The sequence below is a fragment of the Octopus bimaculoides genome, chromosome 5 (assembly GCF_046866305.1).
Source record: "Octopus bimaculoides isolate indiv1 chromosome 5, ASM4686630v1, whole genome shotgun sequence".
NCBI classification, from domain to species: Eukaryota; Metazoa; Mollusca; class Cephalopoda; order Octopoda; family Octopodidae; genus Octopus; species Octopus bimaculoides.
The window spans coordinates 103262092-103281737 of NC_142932.1; the positions used below are offsets into that span (position 1 = coordinate 103262092).

General features: G+C 36.3%; 1 protein-coding gene across 1 annotated transcript in view; it reads left to right on the forward strand.

The window, feature by feature from the left end:
• Positions 1–19646, forward strand: part of LOC106874379 (transgelin-3) — a 32538-nt gene that overhangs the window by 12385 nt on the left and 507 nt on the right. The window contains exons 2-5 of the mRNA XM_014922094.3: positions 11745–11842; positions 12738–12827; positions 17871–17929; positions 19140–19362. Coding sequence (XP_014777580.1) covers positions 11786–11842; positions 12738–12827; positions 17871–17929; positions 19140–19362 — 429 coding nt within the window. The 5' untranslated portion in view covers positions 11745–11785. The remainder of the gene's footprint in view (positions 1–11744; positions 11843–12737; positions 12828–17870; positions 17930–19139; positions 19363–19646) is intronic.

A 19646-nucleotide genomic window follows, 5' to 3' on the forward strand; every position in this document is an offset into this window, starting at 1 on the left:
TAGCACTTTATCTATGTTTGACTTTTGGCCGTGGTATTTTCATTTATTAAGAATGTGTCTACTACAAACCCCAAAAAAATGTGAGAGAGCAAAAATGAAGTCCGAAAGATAAATTAGAAGATTGGTAGAGAGAAATTATTTTCTAATAAATAAATAAATGAATAAATAAAATAGCAACAAGATAGCCACCTACGAAATATTTCTACCACAGAAACTTCCAATTTGGTATCATTTCTTTTTCACACATTCATCCGCTGTAATTCACCCCCATCCTCCCTTCAGCTTTCCTTATTTGTCTAGGCTTTTTCTTATTCTTTACCTTTTATAACTTATTTTAATTTTTTTCACATTTCTTTTCTTTTTTTTTTTTTTTGCTTTTGTTTTCCCCTTCACATTTCTTCTTCGCCTTCTCTTGTACTTTTCTGTCTGTCTGCATTTTTTTCTTCTCTATTTCAAAACATTTTTCGTTTTTATTCTTTTTTCTTTTTAATGTTCCCTTTGCTCCACATGAGTCAACCGCCTTTAAAACACCTACAGTTTTTCTTGCTACCTACACCTTAGATCTCAGTTTTCTTCTGCCAATTGCTTTACCTTTTAACATTTTATTTTTAGTCTCTCTCTCTCTCTCACTCTCTCTCTCTCTCTCTCTCTCTCTCTCTCTTTCACTCTCCCTCTCCTCTCTCTTTCTGTCTATCTCTATCCATCCATGTATGTATTCGAGTGTGTACATACACACACATATAATATATATACATATATATATATATACATATACTTATATATATATATATATATATATATATATATATAATACATACATACATATATATATATATATATATATATATATATATATATATATATATATATATATATATATATATATATATATATATATATATATATAATATATATATATATATATATATATACATATATATATAATACATACATATATATATATATATATACATACATACATTAAGAAGTTCACTACCTCTTACTACTCTCTTATCTAACTACCACCTCTCTCTCTCTCTCTCTCTCTCTTTCTCTCTTTCTCTCTCTCCCTCTCTCTCTCTTTCTCTTTCTCTCCCTCCCCCCCTCTCTCTCTCTCTCTCTGGCTTGCAGACTGAAAGAGGTGTAGTGAACCGCTTTATCACTATCACAGCCTTTACATCATGATCACGGCAGCCGTCGGAACTGCCATCCTCCACCTCTGCAGTATCCAATAGCCGAAACCAAACCACCGAACATTGCTACCATCGTCACCATCACATCGCCGGTATTTCTGTCTAATGACACCTAGCAGAAGAATTTGGCTGTTGCCTCGTGACTGGCAAATTATATCTCCGCTTCCTACACACACAAACAGTATACCAATATTCACCAGGTGTTTCTGACATTACTTCAAATTTTTAGAATAAACAGTACTTCAAACAAATATGTTTTCTTTGGAATCAAATATGACAGCCCTCATTTCATCTGTATAAAAACTCAGCCAATTGCTTTTATACAATACGAATGAGATAAAAGAGAATCCACCTCGCTACATACCTAATATATGTAATGCTTCTTTTACGTTTCCCTTTTCTCTCTCTCTCTCTCACACTTTCTTATCATACCCACACTTTCTCATGCTTACGAATACTTGCAGTTTTATCTAACGAGGCAGCATGATTTTGTAGAAAGGGTCAAAGTTGATATGACCATTTATAAATAACTTTTCCAGTTAGAAATTAAAGAAAAAAAAAGACATCAATTTTGCTTTGATTACTCTATACATACGCGTTAGGTAAATTAACTAATAGATACTTTATCATTCAATCAAGATCATGATGGAGATGTTGGAATGTATAATTGTGGTAAATGTGCCGAAATGCTGTTTATCAAATGATTTCATAGAAGAAAGAATTTTTAACAGGTTGGCAAGAGCATAAACGTGGCGGTTATCAAAAGACACCAATTAGTTTGCTATTCATTGGAAAGGGCTGGGTTTCTTTATGTTGTGTTAGAAACAAATTTAATAGATATAAACTGACAAAAATTGTATCATGCTATGTAGAATGTAACTCAATGTTAACGATATTTTTATCGTTTTCTTTTCCACGGCTTTGTCTGTGTAAGAAGAGTAACGCCCATAACTTTTCTCATGGTCTTCAAGACAGGTAGGAGGAACTTATCAGATTAGGAGACCAAGTTCAAGTTGTTGCAATAGAGTGGAGTCTGTTAAAGGCACCCAAAGGTCAGGTATTGAGTTAACACACACACCGGGACATTTCCTCTGACGGACTTCCACCTAGTCCCCTTCTACTAAATTCCACTCACACTGGTCGACTTGTGGCTATGGGGCTATGATTAAAATAGAAGAAAAATTGCCCCAAATGAAGATGAACTGAATTCATTCTAAACCAGTGATTATGTAAATAACTGCTATTCTAACAAGATGACAATATTTTTCATAGAATATCTTTTTTGTTATTTTTATTCTGTTTCGTCGACTTAATCTGCCGCCATCCGATTACAAAAATTAATCCTTGATTGCTTTTAGCAGAATCTCTTCTGTTACAATCATTCGGACCAACGTCCTGTTTCTTCCTCTTTTATGAACACCGCTAAAATGGGCCATATGTTATCTTTCCTTCTTTGGCTAAGTTTTAAAACAAAAAGACCATAACTAGATGCAATGAACGGCAGTAGAATCTTTATACTGCTTAATTTGTGCCCCATGTTTCTGAGTTCAAATCCCACCGCCAATTTGAGGAATTACAATGATCAAATCAAAATTTTATTATATTTTAAAAATATTGTATGACATTGGAAAATTCAATTCTGAATTCTATAAAATGAAAAAAGAAACAACTGATATCCTATGTTAAACGTTGAACAACATCGAGATAATATATAATCTTTAGTTTTTGGGGTTTTTTTTCCATAATTTTGTTAACAGCACACCCATGAATATTTCAATATGTTGCATGAGGAAGGCGGCGAGCTATCAGAAGCGTTAGCACGCCGGGCGAAATACTTAGCGGTATTTCGTCTGCCTTTACGTTCTGAGTTCAAATACCGCTGAGGTCGACTTTGCCTTTCATCATTTCGGGGTCGAGAAATTAAGTACCAGTTGCGTACTGGGTCGATCTAATCGACTGGCCCCCTGCCCAATAATTTCAGACCTTGTGCCTAGAGTAGAAAAGAATATGTTGCATAAAGATTCTTTAAGAACATTTAGCAGTCCCACCCGGCATTTGTCTCTTTATTCTCACCTTTTATACCCTATCTATCGTCTGATTACATTTAATGTGTATTAAGGTATATCTTAAACAATTCGAAATTCAATGATTTCAGAATTTAAGAGTGAATTTCATTTTATTTTATTTTATTTTATTGCCTCTTGTGTCTTACTCAAGAACTGCCAACGACATGTCTGGCAGGCTTGGTACTCTGGCATCTCGGTGAAGAAACACTCTACAAACGAAACAACAAAAGAGTCTTTAAGTGTCCGCTCGACCTGCTAAAAGTAACAACAAAATCTCCCTTAGATCATACCCTATATCTTAAAAGGATCATCAGGTCTCTTCGATTAGAGTTGATCCGAGTGTTAAAATATAACAAGATACATAGTTTAATCTTCTCCGGATTATATCAAAATTATTTAAGGCTTAAAAAGTAATTGTATTTATTTGTTACTTTTTGATCCTGATACAAAACACTCGAAATTTAAGAAAGAAGGAAAAAGCTATCGTGTTGTTCGATGACAGTTTCACTGATATTACCAGAGTAAATTAAAAAATGAACATTAAAAATATTAATAAAAACCAGTTTCGATCGTGTATTGGAACCAAATTGTTATCTCGTTTTCCTGAGAGCTTACGTTTTGGTTCAAGCGTACTGGCCACTTTTTTAAAAATTATGCATTACTTTAGTAGAAACAAAAAGTAATTTCGAAATAGACAAGAAAGCATGACATAATCGAATGCGTGTGTGTGTGTATTTATGTGGTGCACCTGAGCACCGTATACAATAAGTTCATTATTATTATTATTGTTATTATTATTATTATTATTATTATTATTATTATTATTATTATTATTATTATTATTATGTATGTCTTCAAGAAAACGATTAACAGTGACGAAGAGCTGGCAAAATTGTTGGCAAGCCGGACAAAATACTCAACAACATTTGGTCCGTCTTTAGGTTCTGAGTTCAAATTCCGCTAAGGCCGATTTTACCTCTCTTTCTTTCAGGATCGATAAAACAAGCACCAGTTGCGCACTGGGGTCAATTTAATCGACTAGCCCTCTCTCTCTCTCTCTATATATATATATATATAGAGAGAGAGAGAGAGAGAGAGAGAGAGAGAGGAAAAGAGAGTGAGTGAGAGATGCATGTATGTATACAGATATTTATATGAAGAAAGCGGCGAGCTAGCAGAAACGTTAGCACACCAGGCGAAATGCTTAACGGTATTTCGTCTGTCTTTACGTTCTGGGTTCAAATTCTGCCGAGGTCGACTTTGCCTATCATCCTTTCGGGGTCGATAAATTAATACCAGTTGCGTACAGGGGTTGATCTAATCGACCGGCCCCCAACCCTCCCCAAAAGTTTCAGGCCTCGTGCCAAGAGTAGAAAAGATATTCAGATGAAGAACAAAGTCAATAAAATTTTGAAGTTACTATAAAAAGATTAAGTTTCACCTCCTTTTTTAGCCCGCTTTCTGGGAATACAAGGAACTAACTTACTTGGCAGCTACCAGGAAATTGTTGCAAAGAAAGGGGAAATGAAACAAACATCTAATGAGGAATCCACTTAAGCAAAAAAAATAATAAAAAAATGCAAGGAAGAAAGAAAGGAAGGGAATATACTAAGGGAAGAAAACGAAACCCATAAAAGGGTGATGTTTGGTAATATGTATATAAGCTTGTAGACATTCCAGTGTGACGAAAACGCTGAAAGATAAATGAGGAAGAGAGTGCGGCAGGTAAATAGTTAGCTTCCTCGTCTAGCTTTAGATTTTTGAAACCGAGCCAACTGCTTGGCATTACATGACTAGCTGGTGTACATAGTTGATATCAAACTCTCTCTCTCTCTCTCTCTCTCTATATATATATATATATATATATATATATATATATATATATATATATACGTTTGTCTACGAATTCTGAACTGTTGGCCTTTTACCTCCATCAAACCTCCTATCCTTCCTCAGCGTTGAAAATAGTTTCAACGATAAAATATATATCTTTTTTCCTTCCTAAAGCTGTTTTTTTTTGTTTGTTTGCTTTTACTTTGATTTTTTTTTTTTGTTAATTTGTTTTATTCTATTTTCCCTTTTCCTGTACACTACTCCCTTTTGATGTATGCATATACACACAGGCGCATACACACAGGCATATGTGTATGTTAGTATGCACATGATTGCGTGCATGTGTGTGTGTGTGTGTGTGTGTGTGTGTGTGTGTGTGTGTGTGTGTGTGTGTGTGTGTGTGTGTGTGTGTGTGTGTGTGTGTGTGTGTGTGTGTGCATGTGTGTTATAATTCCACTTTGTCATGACAAAACCAAAACCCAGTTGTTCCAACTCTACTTATGTTGCACAGAATTAACTTAGCTCCGGCGACGAGGTGGTGAGAATTCACTGATGTCCTCAACTCTGGGTTTTTATACGAACCGTAAGATAAATACAGAGTGTAATACTAATTAATAAATGAATGCAAAAATATTGGAGTTATATGTAAGATACTTAAAGTGAAATGCGTAATTTAATAATATCGTAGTTGGGTATGTACTTACTACAAAATATATTGACAACTGTTTGAAGAGTGGTGGTGGAATGAGAGTTACTGGCAGGATGAAGGACATTTCTATCTTATAGTTCATCATAATCATCTACTTGAGGGCTGAAGAACTCATCCAAAAGTGTTTAATGTTTGTGGCCCATCGTCTCTGTACAATTCACTGTAGGAGTTGGGCGCATTGTAATCACTTTTAATATTTATGTTATATTTACGACCTCCTTCTCTAAGTGCTAACTCTTTAGCAATATTCTTTTCAATCAGTTTAAATGAAATTCGTGGAATTTTCGTATTTTCCGCAGTATTCTCTGCTTGTTTTTACTGTAACAGGGTCAGCTCCTCATTTAATAAACTTGCTCTATGAGGCACTAACAACGCATTCACTAACACCGCCTACGACTTCTTCCGGAAGTTGTTAGCTGTGGGTTTATCTTCTTTACCAGTTGCTTTCAAAACTTGTTTGAAAGTTCTTCTCAACGTATGATAAGCTATCACACGTTCATCAATTGGCTGGAGCAAAGAAACTATATTCTTGGAAATATATTAAGATCTCACGTCATAAGAAAGGTGTTTTAAGAAAGGTACATTGTCTAAAATGAGCAACGCTTTGTTGAAAATAATATGTACCTTTCTACTCTTGGACAAAAAGATGGTTGTAAATCACTCTTCGAAAAGGCTCTTGGTCATCCATACCCTCTTATTTGAAGGTCAAACCAGACGCAAATTAATCATTACGTATTAAATTAATCATTATGTAAACTTTGGGATTCTGAATCTAGTGGGAGCCATTCTTCTCTAGGTCTGGCTACAGGTTTCTTCCAGAAAGAAGACTCGACTCTAATACTAGATTACTGCTTTATTTTATCAACCACCCGAAAGGATGAAAGGAAAAGTTGAACTCGGTGATGCTTGAACTCAGAGCAAGCCGAGCCAGAACGAATACTATACGGCATTCGTTGTTCTAATGATTGTTAATTTGGATTGATGTATTGGCAGCCATCAAATAATATGAAGTGATTAAGATGTTTAATGTATATGTGGCACACAGGCGTCTTTATGTCACTTTGAAGTCAAGCTCAAAGTTGCACACCTCAAATAAATTAGTGATAACATTTAATGCACCGAACAAAATAATATAACACGAATGAGTATCACCCATAGAGAAATACTTTTGAAGAGAAGCAAACATGCAACTGTTTCTAAAGCTGCATTTCAAATCACCTATCTTCATTCTCCATTTTTGGTTCCGCATACCTAACATCTCACTGATATGCCAAAATGTACAGCTAGGCATGCTAACAGACTTGCTTTTGCTAATACATTCTGAAGTACTTTTCGAAATTCTCATCACCTCGCATTATTGGTTGACATCTGGTAAGTATGTGTAAGAACGACCGTGCGAACCCAAAAAGGAGAAATGGTGACGAATGGAAAAATAGAGGACTCCTTTTATTTAAAACGTGTCACACGGTCGAACACAAAATAATATATCAAAGATGATATACATAAAATATGTTATACTACGATAACACAAATAGCCAGTAATGAGACGATAGAAAAGACAACCGTATAAAATGAATAACAGAAATATTTATTGTAGCGTTAAAGATGTATGTGTATGTGAGAGTGTGAATGCGACATATAAGAACATAATAAAAGACAGGCCGTCGTACAAAGAAAAGAGAGTGTGTGAGTGATACATGTATGTGTATGTGAGATATTACAGCAGATAGAAAAAGTCAGTAACACGTAAGCATTTATACCAGTTCTTAGAGTACACATTAGGATGGGTCTGTATGTGAAAGTAGTTGAGGCGTATGTGTGGCAGAGCTGATCACTAGTTGTGATGTTGGCTTCCATGCCAGGGCCTTGAGGACAGACGTTCGTCGCTGGCTGAAATCTCGTCTGTTTATTTATCGTGGTGAAGCTGAGTCACCTAACAGAATCGAAGAGAGAGATGTGCCGCGGTGGTTTAGTTTGGTGTACATAGAAAGTCGTGTAGACGCTGGTGGGGATTGATGCTGGTTAATAGTAATCGTAGAATCGTGTTGCTCATGGCGATGATGCTGGTTAGTAGTCGTAGACTCGTGTTGCTGATGTGGCGGCGTCGTTGGTGGTCATCGTTGGACGAAGCTGTTGATGTGTCGTTGGCTGCTGCTGCTGCTGTGTGGTACACGGAACAGTCTCTATAGAGAAACTGAACCGAGACCAATTTGCCGCTGAATTAAAGCTATTTTTATAGTTGATGGGAGGCTCACCAGACAACAGAAAAATACTCTATCATGTGACCTTATTAGGGGCCGTGATTGGTCAGTTTGCGTTCTGGCGGGAACGGTTCGAAGGAGTTGCCGCTTCGAATAATAATCAGTCACGTGATGACAGGGAATGTGTTTTCCGCTACGCCCGCGCTTGTTTATATTTAAATGAGAAGATAGATTGTATGTAATGGCGATAGGTAGTTTCACTACATATGCAAGAAACTGTCAAGAATAAAGTTACCTCGAAGTATTTTATTAAAAGAGCTGAACATTTGAAACTTTTTGTACCCAATGATATTCACCAAAGACCTGACGAATTTTTACACAGTCACTTAAGTTTCTAGAAACAACAGCTAAATCTACCTTATAAATACATATCTTTTATCTTCGTCTGTTTCAGTCATTTGACGGCGGCCATGCCTTGAAGAATTTCAGTCGAACGAATAAACCCCATTATTATTTTTTTAAAGCCTGCTACTTATTCTATCGGTTCCTTTTACCGAATCGTTAAGTTACAGAGACGTAAACACACCAACGCCGGTTGTCAAGCGGCGGCAGGAGACAAACTCAGAAACAAAGAAGCACACACACACACACACACACACACACACAAACACACACAAACATACAAATATATATATATTCGACGGGCTTCATTCAGTTACTCTTCGACCGAATCCACCCAGGATTACGATTAGGATAAAGGAGCATCTGCACAACTCTTTAGAACATACCCTCCAGATATATTGTTCCAAAGCACTGCTTTATCGCATCTCTCGCGAATGTACTTTGATGAGAAGGTGTAACATACACATGCACGCATGCCCACACGCATACGCAGCCCTGTGTGTTATTTCCTTACTGCCCACAAGGGGCTACTCACAGAAGGGACAAACAAGGACAGACAAACGGATTAAGTCGATTATATCGACCCCAGTGCGTAACTGGTACTTATTTAATCGACCCCGAAAGGATGAAAGGCAAAGTTGACCTCGACGGAATTTGAACTCAGAACGTAGCGGCAGACGAAATACCGCTAAGCATTTCGCCCGGCGTGCTAACGTTTCTGCCAGCTCGCCGCCTTGTGTGTGTGTGCGTGCGTGCGTGCGTGCGTGCGTGCGTGCGTGCGTGTGTGCGTGCGTCTGTGTGTGTGTGTGTGTGTGTGTGTGTGTGTGTGTGTACCTATACCTTTTTTCTTCTCTTTTATCTTTTACTTGCTTCAGTCATTAGACAGCGGTCATTTTGGGACACCGCCTTGAGAAATTTTTAATCGAATCAATCAGCCCCAGTATTTTTCGGTTTCCCTTCTTTCTATTGTTTTTTTTTAAAGCCTGGTACTTATTGTATCGGTCTCTTCTACCGAACCGCAATGTTACGGGGACGTAAACACACCAGCACTGGTTGTCAAGCAGTGGTGAAGAACAAACACAGACACACACACACACACACATATATACGATGGGCTTCTTTCAGTTTCCGTCTACCAAATCTGCTCACATGGCCCGATCTATAGTAGAAGACATTTCCCCAAGGTGCTACACAGTGGAATTGAATTCGGAACCTTGTGACTGGGAAGCAAGCTCCTTACCACACAGCTACACATAGATAGATAGATAGATAGATAGATAGATAGATAGATAGATAGATAGATAGATAGATTGATAGATATGTTTATATTTATATAAACTAGCAGAGATACCCGGCCTTGCTCGGGATTAAAATGGCATAGATTTTTATTGTTTTACTTGTTTCAGTCATGTGACCGCGGCCATGCTGGAGCACCGCCGTTGGTCGAAGAAATCAACCACAGGATTTATTCTTTGTAAGCCTAGTACTCATTCTGTCAGTGTTTTTTTACCAAACCGCTAAGTTACGGGAATGCAAACACAGCAACTTCAGTTGTCAAGCAAAAGTGGGGGTACAAACAGAAGACACGCACACACATACACAAATATACACATATATACGACATTCTTCTTTCAGCTTCCGAGTGCGAAATCCACTCACAAGGTTTTGTTCAGCCTGAGGTTATAATAATAAGCTCATATATATATATATATATATATATATATATATATATATATATATATATATATATATATATATAGTAGCTGACATACCCGGTAATTCCCAAGAAAGGCGGGTTTATCCCTTGGTTCCGTTCTTATAATTGTTCCGCTAATCCAGTAACAACAATACAAAGTATGTAGCCCTTAAAACGGTTTTTGTGTATTTATTGAGAATACCGAACTGTCTTACAAAGGATCTTGTTTTTTAGAATTCCCAATAAGTTATGGATACCCAAATTGTGAAGTCAGTTATGTAATAACATGAAATTAATTACCCTATAGTATGAATTCAAATAAAGTAGCCCCGAAAAGGGCTTTAATACGTTCCCAGAGAATATAGATTTTAGGAGGAAATACTAATAAGGTATGTATACTAAAATCGTGATACATGTTACAGGCTAATCAGCTATGAGATAATAACAATTCAAAGTAATTAACTTTGAAAAAAAGCTTTTGTGCGTTCCCAGAGAATATTACCCTCAGCAGCGCTAGTGTTGGTATATTCGTGAATAAGTCACTAACCGAAATAAGTGGATCTATTGTTTAGGAGAATACTATTTACTTGTTTAAGCGTTGTATTGGATAAATTGAGAAAATAACTAAAATTGTTCAGATACTAAGAAATAAGCATACTGAAAATGAATGGGTTATTTCCCTTGGTGGTTATTTCCAGAAGGGAATGGGTTATTTCCCTTGAAAGCATAAAAATAATTACTCCCACTGTTCACTCACGCCTAAATGTTATTCCTCCCGCCGTTTACCCGAACATTTTTTCGAAATCAATTTATACTTAAAACCTCCCCAGACACATAAGCAAAGTGCGTGTGAAGTTTAAGAAAAATCAGTCGAGCCGTTTTGGCGCAAAACGAGGACATACCGACACACACACAGACGTTTTCAGTTTTAATATGTAAGATACACACACGCAAACTGACGATTTCACTGGTACCTGTAGAGTTTATACCGTACAAATTGTAAAGTCTATAATTGTCATCGCTATTAAAGTATGAACTAGCAAATCATATTAATATACAATGATTCTCAACCGGGGTCCACGTGGCCCCTGAGGATCCATATAAGATTTTTGGGGTTCCACACAACAACACAGTAAATTGGGGATCCACAATATTATTTTAAGGACCCCTGAAAAAATTTTGCTTCAGATGTATGTATTGGTATATATTGCAAGAAACAGCCAGATTTCTTTCTCTGACATTTTACATAGTTCAACCTACACAAATTAATGGGTGTAAAACAAAATAGGAATTTTGAAAGAATTATCTATAAAACTAGTTTTTAAACATCGAATGACTACGAGGGTCCACCAGAATAAAATAGCAATCAAAGGAGTTCATAGATTTAAAAAATGGTTGAGAATGCCTGGTCTAGAGTGATATTCTAATTATTAACTCTTGTTAAGCTTGCTCGAAGAAATGGCTGGCAATTTGGCTTCTATGATATACCGATTGCTTTTAAAACATAAATAGCACGTATTCAACTGTCATTGTCCATTTATCTTCATTTACTATGCACACACACACACACGTGTGTGTGTGTGATTGTTTGCCAGGAATATTTGCAAGACTGAATAACTTTTTTGTGTGTATCTTTTCTTTCAGAATCTTTCCCGTCGTTAAGGTAAGAAAGAATAACTAGAACCATGTCGAGGGCAAAGAAAGCCGGTCTTGGGGCCGAAATTGAACGCAAAATGGAACAGGTAATATACATAAACACATTTGCTAAATGTTTTTAAAATGTTAAGCTGTTGATATCTTGAGATAAGGCTCTTACGGGAGCGTGAACTTTATTTCATTGCTTTAATTATTATTTGAAAAATATGGAACTATCCTTATCTTCAACTGAATACCACATAAAACATTGATTATCCAAGTCTCAGATTCCATCAAGGAAATCCTCTCCGCGAATACCGCTGTATAATCTCATGGACATTTCATGATTACCATATTTACTCACGCCCCAAGTTCAGAATTAAATCATAATACAAATTATTTTTCCCCTTCAATGTTTTAGCACTGTCCCATTTATAAGTCGCATCACAGTTTTCTCAGTTAAATTGAGTATAAAATAGTGCGCCTTATACACTAATAAATAAGGTCAATGCTGATATCTGCCAAATTATAACAGCATTTTCTGTTTTAATGTAATTCAAAAATGGACATTCTTCACTTTTTCATGTAACAATCTGTTCCTGGATATTAAAGCCATACCTTTCTAAATGAAATAGAATGTGCCTATCGCAAGTCCAGAATCTGCTAATTTCTTTGTCAACCATTAACTTTTGTCTTACGACAATGACCTTTATTTCTGTACATTTGTTAAATTTTTCTGTTTCAAGCCTGAAGAGCTTCTTTCAGGTTCCCAAGATTATTTCCACTAAGTATATTGGCAAATTCTTTCTCAAATTCGAGGTAGTTCAATTTCCTCATGTGTATAACATGTATGATATACAAATTTCTCCTATTGAAGGTACATAGTGCGGAAGTCAATGGTGACTAATCTGAACTTTAACTTATTTTCTCCAATTCATAAAACACTTGTACAGTAAACACTTTATAAACCATTATCTTTTTTTTCTTTATTAACTCATTCAGAGATATGACAAGGAAGAAGAAGCAGGCACCCCAGCAGCCGTTGTTTCTTGGATTAACGGTCTCTTTGAAGGTACCAGCAACCCCACCTGTGTACGTAATCAGTTAATATATATCTTGTTGATTTTTCGCTGCATTTTTACCAAGCCATAAGTTTTCATACATTCTGTCTATACATTCTTCTATACGCTGATAGCATCTATACAAAGGGGGTGAGAATAACAGTGAAGGAGAAAGTGCTTGGATGACAAAACAAGTAAAGAGAAAAAAAGGGAACAAGGGCAAAATACGTGTTGGGACTTCTTAGTTGATTGTGAAAAGTGTAAGCATATTGATTTACTATAATTTTATGAATTCAAAGTTATCCCCAGGTAGGACTTAGAAAGTGTGTTCATTTCTAACTTAGTGTTGTAAAGAATTGCTAAAGAAGTATATTTCGGTCAAGTATACATTCATTCAGGTACATACATTTATAAGTTTGTGGACAAACTCTAAGTTTGGTGCAGTTCATGCTAGATTATTATTGGGGAAGGTTAATTGTAGTAATGAGAGATTTTATAGAGCCTTTGTTAAAAGCTTTGTAGTACTTATGGTGTGTATATAAATACTTTTGTAAAAAGTTTAAGATTTTTTTTTTTTGTGTGTTGAGTCATGAGATATTTGGTTTTAACATATTGTATATTTTCGGAGAATCCAATTCGTACTAATGCGTCTTGTAATACCGTAAAACATCTGTAAAGTTACATGTTGGGAAGGAACTAGAAAAACGAAAAGAAATATTTTAAAATCATATCGTCTAAGATATTGCGTGGATGATTTGGAAGTTTGTGTACGTAGTGAAGTTATTCATAGGGTTTTCTGTAAGTTGAGAACTGGGAATTATTGAAGTTGCAAGAGACGTCAAAAGTGTAGACAATCGTAAGGTTGAACTCGACCATAATTGCTAAACTTAATTCTTTGAAGAAATTTTGATGTTTCTTTTTTCTAAATCGGTTTGTTTGTTGATGTTTTTTGGGTTGGCGAATTGTTATACCATTGCTTCTGTAAACCCCTCTGAGAATATAAGTAATTTGAAATGTAGACGGTTTATGATAATATAAACAAACGATTTTGGCGGGGTTAATAAATTTAGTAAAGGGAGATTGTCACAAAATTATCAGTAATATCCTTGGAAGTGAAGTATGGGGTTAATTAAAGTATTTCTAAGGATATTATTCACTATGCTACTGTGGAAACAAAACACAGTTTCTTCACTCACACATCAGTCTCATTTCAAATTCAGTTGACTTATCTTCTCATCATTGGCATCACTTCTTCGTCTGTTCCTACGCTCCCTTTTTGCACATTTCTTTCATTCTATCATCGTTCACCCTTACTGTTACTCTATCCCTCATTTTTCCTTAAATTCTTACTAACATTATACATACAACATGTTATCAATAGTTCCCCCATTGCAATTTGTGTATTTGAGAGATGAAATTACAGTAAACTGTAATCCTGAAACTTTCTATCTTCGATAAATATATATATATATATATATATACATACATATTATTGTTCTTTCAGTTATCAATCACTTTACTATTATCGAATGAGAGAGCAGCACATGGCATCAAAGTGATGCTGGGGTACAAATATACAAAGCCCAGTATACCCATCTAATAAGGATACACCAGGTACATGCATTACAACCATGTGTGAGCAACATGGTGACTTCATATCAAGATAAACAACGCATGACCTCGCAAGTGGGGCCCAGTTAAAATTTTCTTTGTGTTGAGTATCCCATCCCGCTCGAAAAGTCCCTGGATAAGGCTTTTTTAAGGGTGATGGACGAAACACCCATATTTCCAAAGGTGAGTTGTTCAAACCCTAAAGAATACCTCTCGACATATGGCTATGATACTCCCCCACTACTTCTGCTCGTGATCAGAAATGCACATATCGTCAGCCATTAAGGGACATGCTCAACTGGTTAAGGTCAAGCAACTGACAAGTAAATCTTTGATATTGAGCAGAATAATATTTGCTGTAGCCCATTTTTTACACCAAAACAAAACATGTACATATTAACACTTCCAATCGGTTATGATCAGAAGCCATGAGAGCCACTGTCTGTATTGCACCAGGGCAATTATCATCATTATCATCATCATCATTATTATCATCATCATCACTATTTATTATTATTATTATTATTTTATGTTTGACTTTTGTTTTGCATTTGTACAAGTTGGATCCAAGTCTCACCCAGAGACCTCAAGAGACAACAAGTTAGAAGTTCATGTAGGTGTTATGCCTAGGGTACCATATATTTGGATTTGTACAGTTTTGTTCAAGTGAATGTTTAAGAAACCATAACAAAATTATGTGTTTGCTTTAAAATTTGAGATCACATAGACAGTATTTTACGTAGGATATGGGCAGTTCCCATGAGCACTAGCTTTTGAACTTCAGCCATTTTGGGGTTTCCTGGTATCTGAGCTAGGTAGTAATCAGCCCGTTTCGCTGTCATTCCCAGGGCACCTATGACAATAGGTATTGTTTTCGTCTTCAGATTCCACATTTTGCTAATTTCTATTTCAAGATCTTTATATTTGCTCAGTTTTTGATAGGTCTTGACAGATACGTTTATATCGATTGGGACAGTCATATCAATGAGGAGGCATGATTTTTGTCTGAAGTCTTTCAGTATGATGTCTGGCCTATTTGCGTCTATCTTTCTGTCAGTTTGAATGGTGAAGTTCCAGAGGAGTGCAATGTGATCATTTTCAAGTACTGGGAGTGGTTTGTGTTCCCACCAGTTTTTATCATGGGGCAAGTCCAGGTTTTTGCATATTACCCAGTGAATATATTGTGCAGCTCTATCATGCCTGTTGAGATACTCTGTAGGCGCAAGTAGACTGCACATGGAGACAACATGATCGATGGTCTCATTTTGTTGTTGGCATATACGACATAATGGGGAGCTGCCGTTCTTTAATATGTTGGCCTGGTAGTTCTTTGTAGGTAGGCATTGATCTTTGGCTGCTATGATAAACCCCTCTGTTTCTGATTTCAAGCCAGAGGCCATTAACCATTGGTGGGTAAGGGCTTTGTCAATATCTGCATTATTCGCTCTCTTTGGGTATTTGCCATTGAGAGGTTTTCCATGCCATTTTTCAGTCATAATACCTAAGGCAGCAATTTTAGCACGGGTTTTCAAGCGCTTAGCTTTTTCTGCAGGTGTTTCTAGTTCGTCTAATTCTTGAATTTGTTGCAATTGGAATTCACTTAGATATTCCTTTGCCTGTTTTGTTACTGAGTAAGATGCTTTCTTGCTTTCATGTTTTAAGACAAGTTTTAGCATCCAGTCCTCAGAGTTTTTCAAATAGGTGTCTAGGCCAATTGTGGCTACCTTCATTGATAATGCCAGCTGTAGAAGTCCTCGGCCTCCCTCTTTTCTTGGCAAATAAAGACGTTCTATATCTGCCTTTATTATTATTATTATTATTATTATTATTATTATTATTATTATTAGTATTATTATCATCATCATTATTATTCAGTAGTTTTATTTTTATAACGTGCTTTCACTTCACTACCGAGCGCAGCTCTGTGTGCCTTGAGTATGTGCTGTGGTTTGCAGTGATGCTCGTATGGTTACTGTATTAAAAGTGTTTTGCGTAGGATGTGTGCAGTGTCCAGTAGTGCAATTTTCTGTATGTTATATATATATTTGTAAGTCCTGGTGTTTTTCTTGTGTATTTGTCTGAATATTTTTTATTATACCTAAGGCACCTACTATGATAGGAATTGTTTCTGTTTTTAGATTCCACATTGATCTAACTTGTCTATAGTATTCTCTCTTTATTTTCTCTTTCATTTGTGTGTGTTGTATCGTATCTAGTTCATTGATTCCTAAATATTTGTATGTCTGGCTTTAGTTTAAATCTCTTATTTCATTGGCTTTATCTAGTGTGATGTTGCTACTCTTAACTAGTTTTCCTCTTTTCAAGGTTGCTTTGGCACATTTTCTAAGTCAAATTTCATACCTATTTCATTGGTAAATTCATGTACTGTCTGTAGTAGTGTTTCCAGCTGTTTATCATTTGTAGCGTATGGTTTTAGTTCATCCATATATAAGAGGTGGCTGATTGTTTTGCCGTAACATTTGTATCTGCATCCAGTTCTATTTAGCATGTCAGATAAAGGTGTCAGTGCCCAGCAGAAAAGGAGTGGAAAGAGCGTGTCTCCCTGGAATATTCCTCTTCTAATGAGGATGGCTTTGGTTTTCACAACTCTTTTGTTTGGAGCTGTAGCATTGTCTGCCGTTTATTCATAGAGTGTCTTATGTATTTTATAATTATTGGTACTTCCTTGTTCATGGCTAGTGTTTCGAGGATCCACGTGTGGGGAATACTATCAAAAGCCTTTTGGTAGTCAATCCAGGCCATACTGAGGCCTTTCTTCTTTCTGTAGCTGTCTTCAGTTATAGCTTTATTGATCATTAGTTGATCTTTACAGCCGTATGAGCCCTTGCAGCATCCCTTCTGCTCTTCTGGAAACAGGTTGTTTTCTTCCAGATGCTTGCTCAATCTCTACGATATTATTGCAGTAAAGGCTTTGTAAATTGTAGGGAGACAGGTTATTGGTCTGTAGTTTGTGGTTTGGGGGTACGTACGCTATTGCAGCCACCATTTATCGGTGTTCCCTACCCCTGGCAGATGACACCTTTGCACCACTGAGTCGACGATCCTCCAATCCAACCTAGTTGTGGCTGCTTGGGTAGTCGTTGCTGGTGAGGGTTTTACGAGGTCGGAGTGCAAATCCACATCAACCTCTCATATGACACGCAGAGGAAATGTTGGGTCTATTTTTTAGCATGCCATCCCCACACAGCATATTCGTATATTTTAATGTGTGAGTGTGTATGTGTGTGCGTATATATGTGTTGTTTGTTGAAACTACTTTCACATATATAATTATAAGTATGTGTCCGAGTGTGTAATAGAACAAAAGTGCTCATTGAGTAAAAAAAACTTATTCAAGTTCAAGAACAGGAACACTCGGAGACAATGCTTAAACTTGTATTTATTTAACTACTAAACTAATATGTTAAATCATTGATATTTTCAATTCTATCGTAATTTTCAGCCCGGATCCTCAATGCAACAAATCCATTCTTATCTTCAAGATGGAACTAACTTATGCCGGTAAAATATATATATTTTTTAATTGTACTTTATTCAAATAGTCTATTTAAATTTATTTGGGTCTTATTAACATGAACGAAGAGAATATCTTCATGCTATCTATTCCTTTGGTCTGACTATACTCACTGTAGGAACAGAAGTTATAAAAATAAACTGACGAAATGCACGTCAGTTGTACAGGGTTGCAGGTGTTTTACACAGTGTACTTCGTAACACTGTTGTGTCTACATTTTATGGCTTGGTCAGAGGAAGTAGCACAAGACTCGTGACGTTTTTCAGGCCTCTAAAATAGTAAATGGAAAGGTGAGAATCACTCAGCAGAGTGGACTTTGCGAAAGGGATCTGTGGGCTAGGTGGTGACGTTATGTCGAGCGCTGTTTTTACAGTCAAATTGACTCCACTGTTAAAGATTAAGTATCTTAGTTAATGAAATATCAAGCGTCGAAGACAAGGAACAAAACCACCGAACATTCGGTTAATTTTATGAATCCATGGGGACTCGACTACTCCGCGCCGTGATCACTAGTTCATATCTAGTCACTAATACCACATCGTGATCGTGACAAGGACACATAGATCTCAACGGCCTAGTTCATCTAGCAACACAAACCAGTGGTTAATATCATTTTAGTTATTCCTCGACGCATAATTAACGTTTGAATACTCACGGCATAAAATGTTAACATTAACGTAACAACCAGATATGTTATAGAATGAATGTATCATTCTTTTCGACATTTCGTCTGTCTTTACGTTCTGAATTCAAATTCCACCGAGGTCGACTTTGCCTTTCATCCCTTCAGGGTTGACAAAGTAAGTACCTGTTGAACAGTAGGGTCAGTGTGATCGACTTATCCCCTCCGCCGAAATTGCTGGGCTTGTGCCATTAATTTGAAATCATTTTTTACAAATGAACTTTGGGGAGATAGATTGGCAAAATGGTTACAGCGTTAGAAAAATACTTCACAGTATTTGTTCCGGCTCTTTACGTTCTGTGTTCAAATCCCACCGAGGTCGACCTTGCCTTTCATCTGTTCAGAATAGATAAAGTGAAGTACGAATCAAATCGAAGTAATTGACTATGCTCCTCACCTCAAAATTGCTGGCCCTCAACCTCAATTAGAAATAATTGAAACAAATAAGCTTAGAAATGCACATATATCATATATTCTTACTGTTCAAATATTTATAGGTGACATTATTATTTCAGACTTATCAACAGGTTGCTGGAAGCTGAAGGCAAACCCGCCATCAATTTCTCCAAGAACGTGAGGTCCCCCTTCATTGCCATGGGCAACATCGAGACCTTTTCGAAAACTTGTGAAAGTTATGGCCTCAATAAGGAAGCTCTTTTCCAGAGCAATGACTTAACTGAAGGCAAAAAAGGACCGTTCCTTAATGTCATCAACTGCCTTCACTCTTTAGGATTTTTGGTAAGTATTTTTCTATTCTGTTTCATTTACACTTATCTTGAAAAGACGAAAAAGTTGTATATGAATTCATTAACATAAACTGGTTTAGCTCCTTTACTCATGAAGTATAGTGAATGTGAATATGGTTGTAATGCTGTCTCATCTCCAATAAAATTTACGCTTTCTTAAATGAAAGCTTCAAATTGCTTTAAATTGTTTTCTTTTCTGGAGAATAATTCTCTCGTGGCTGGGAGGTTCAGGTCTGATTTTTCGTATTCTAAACTGCATTCAAAAGAAAGTTTATT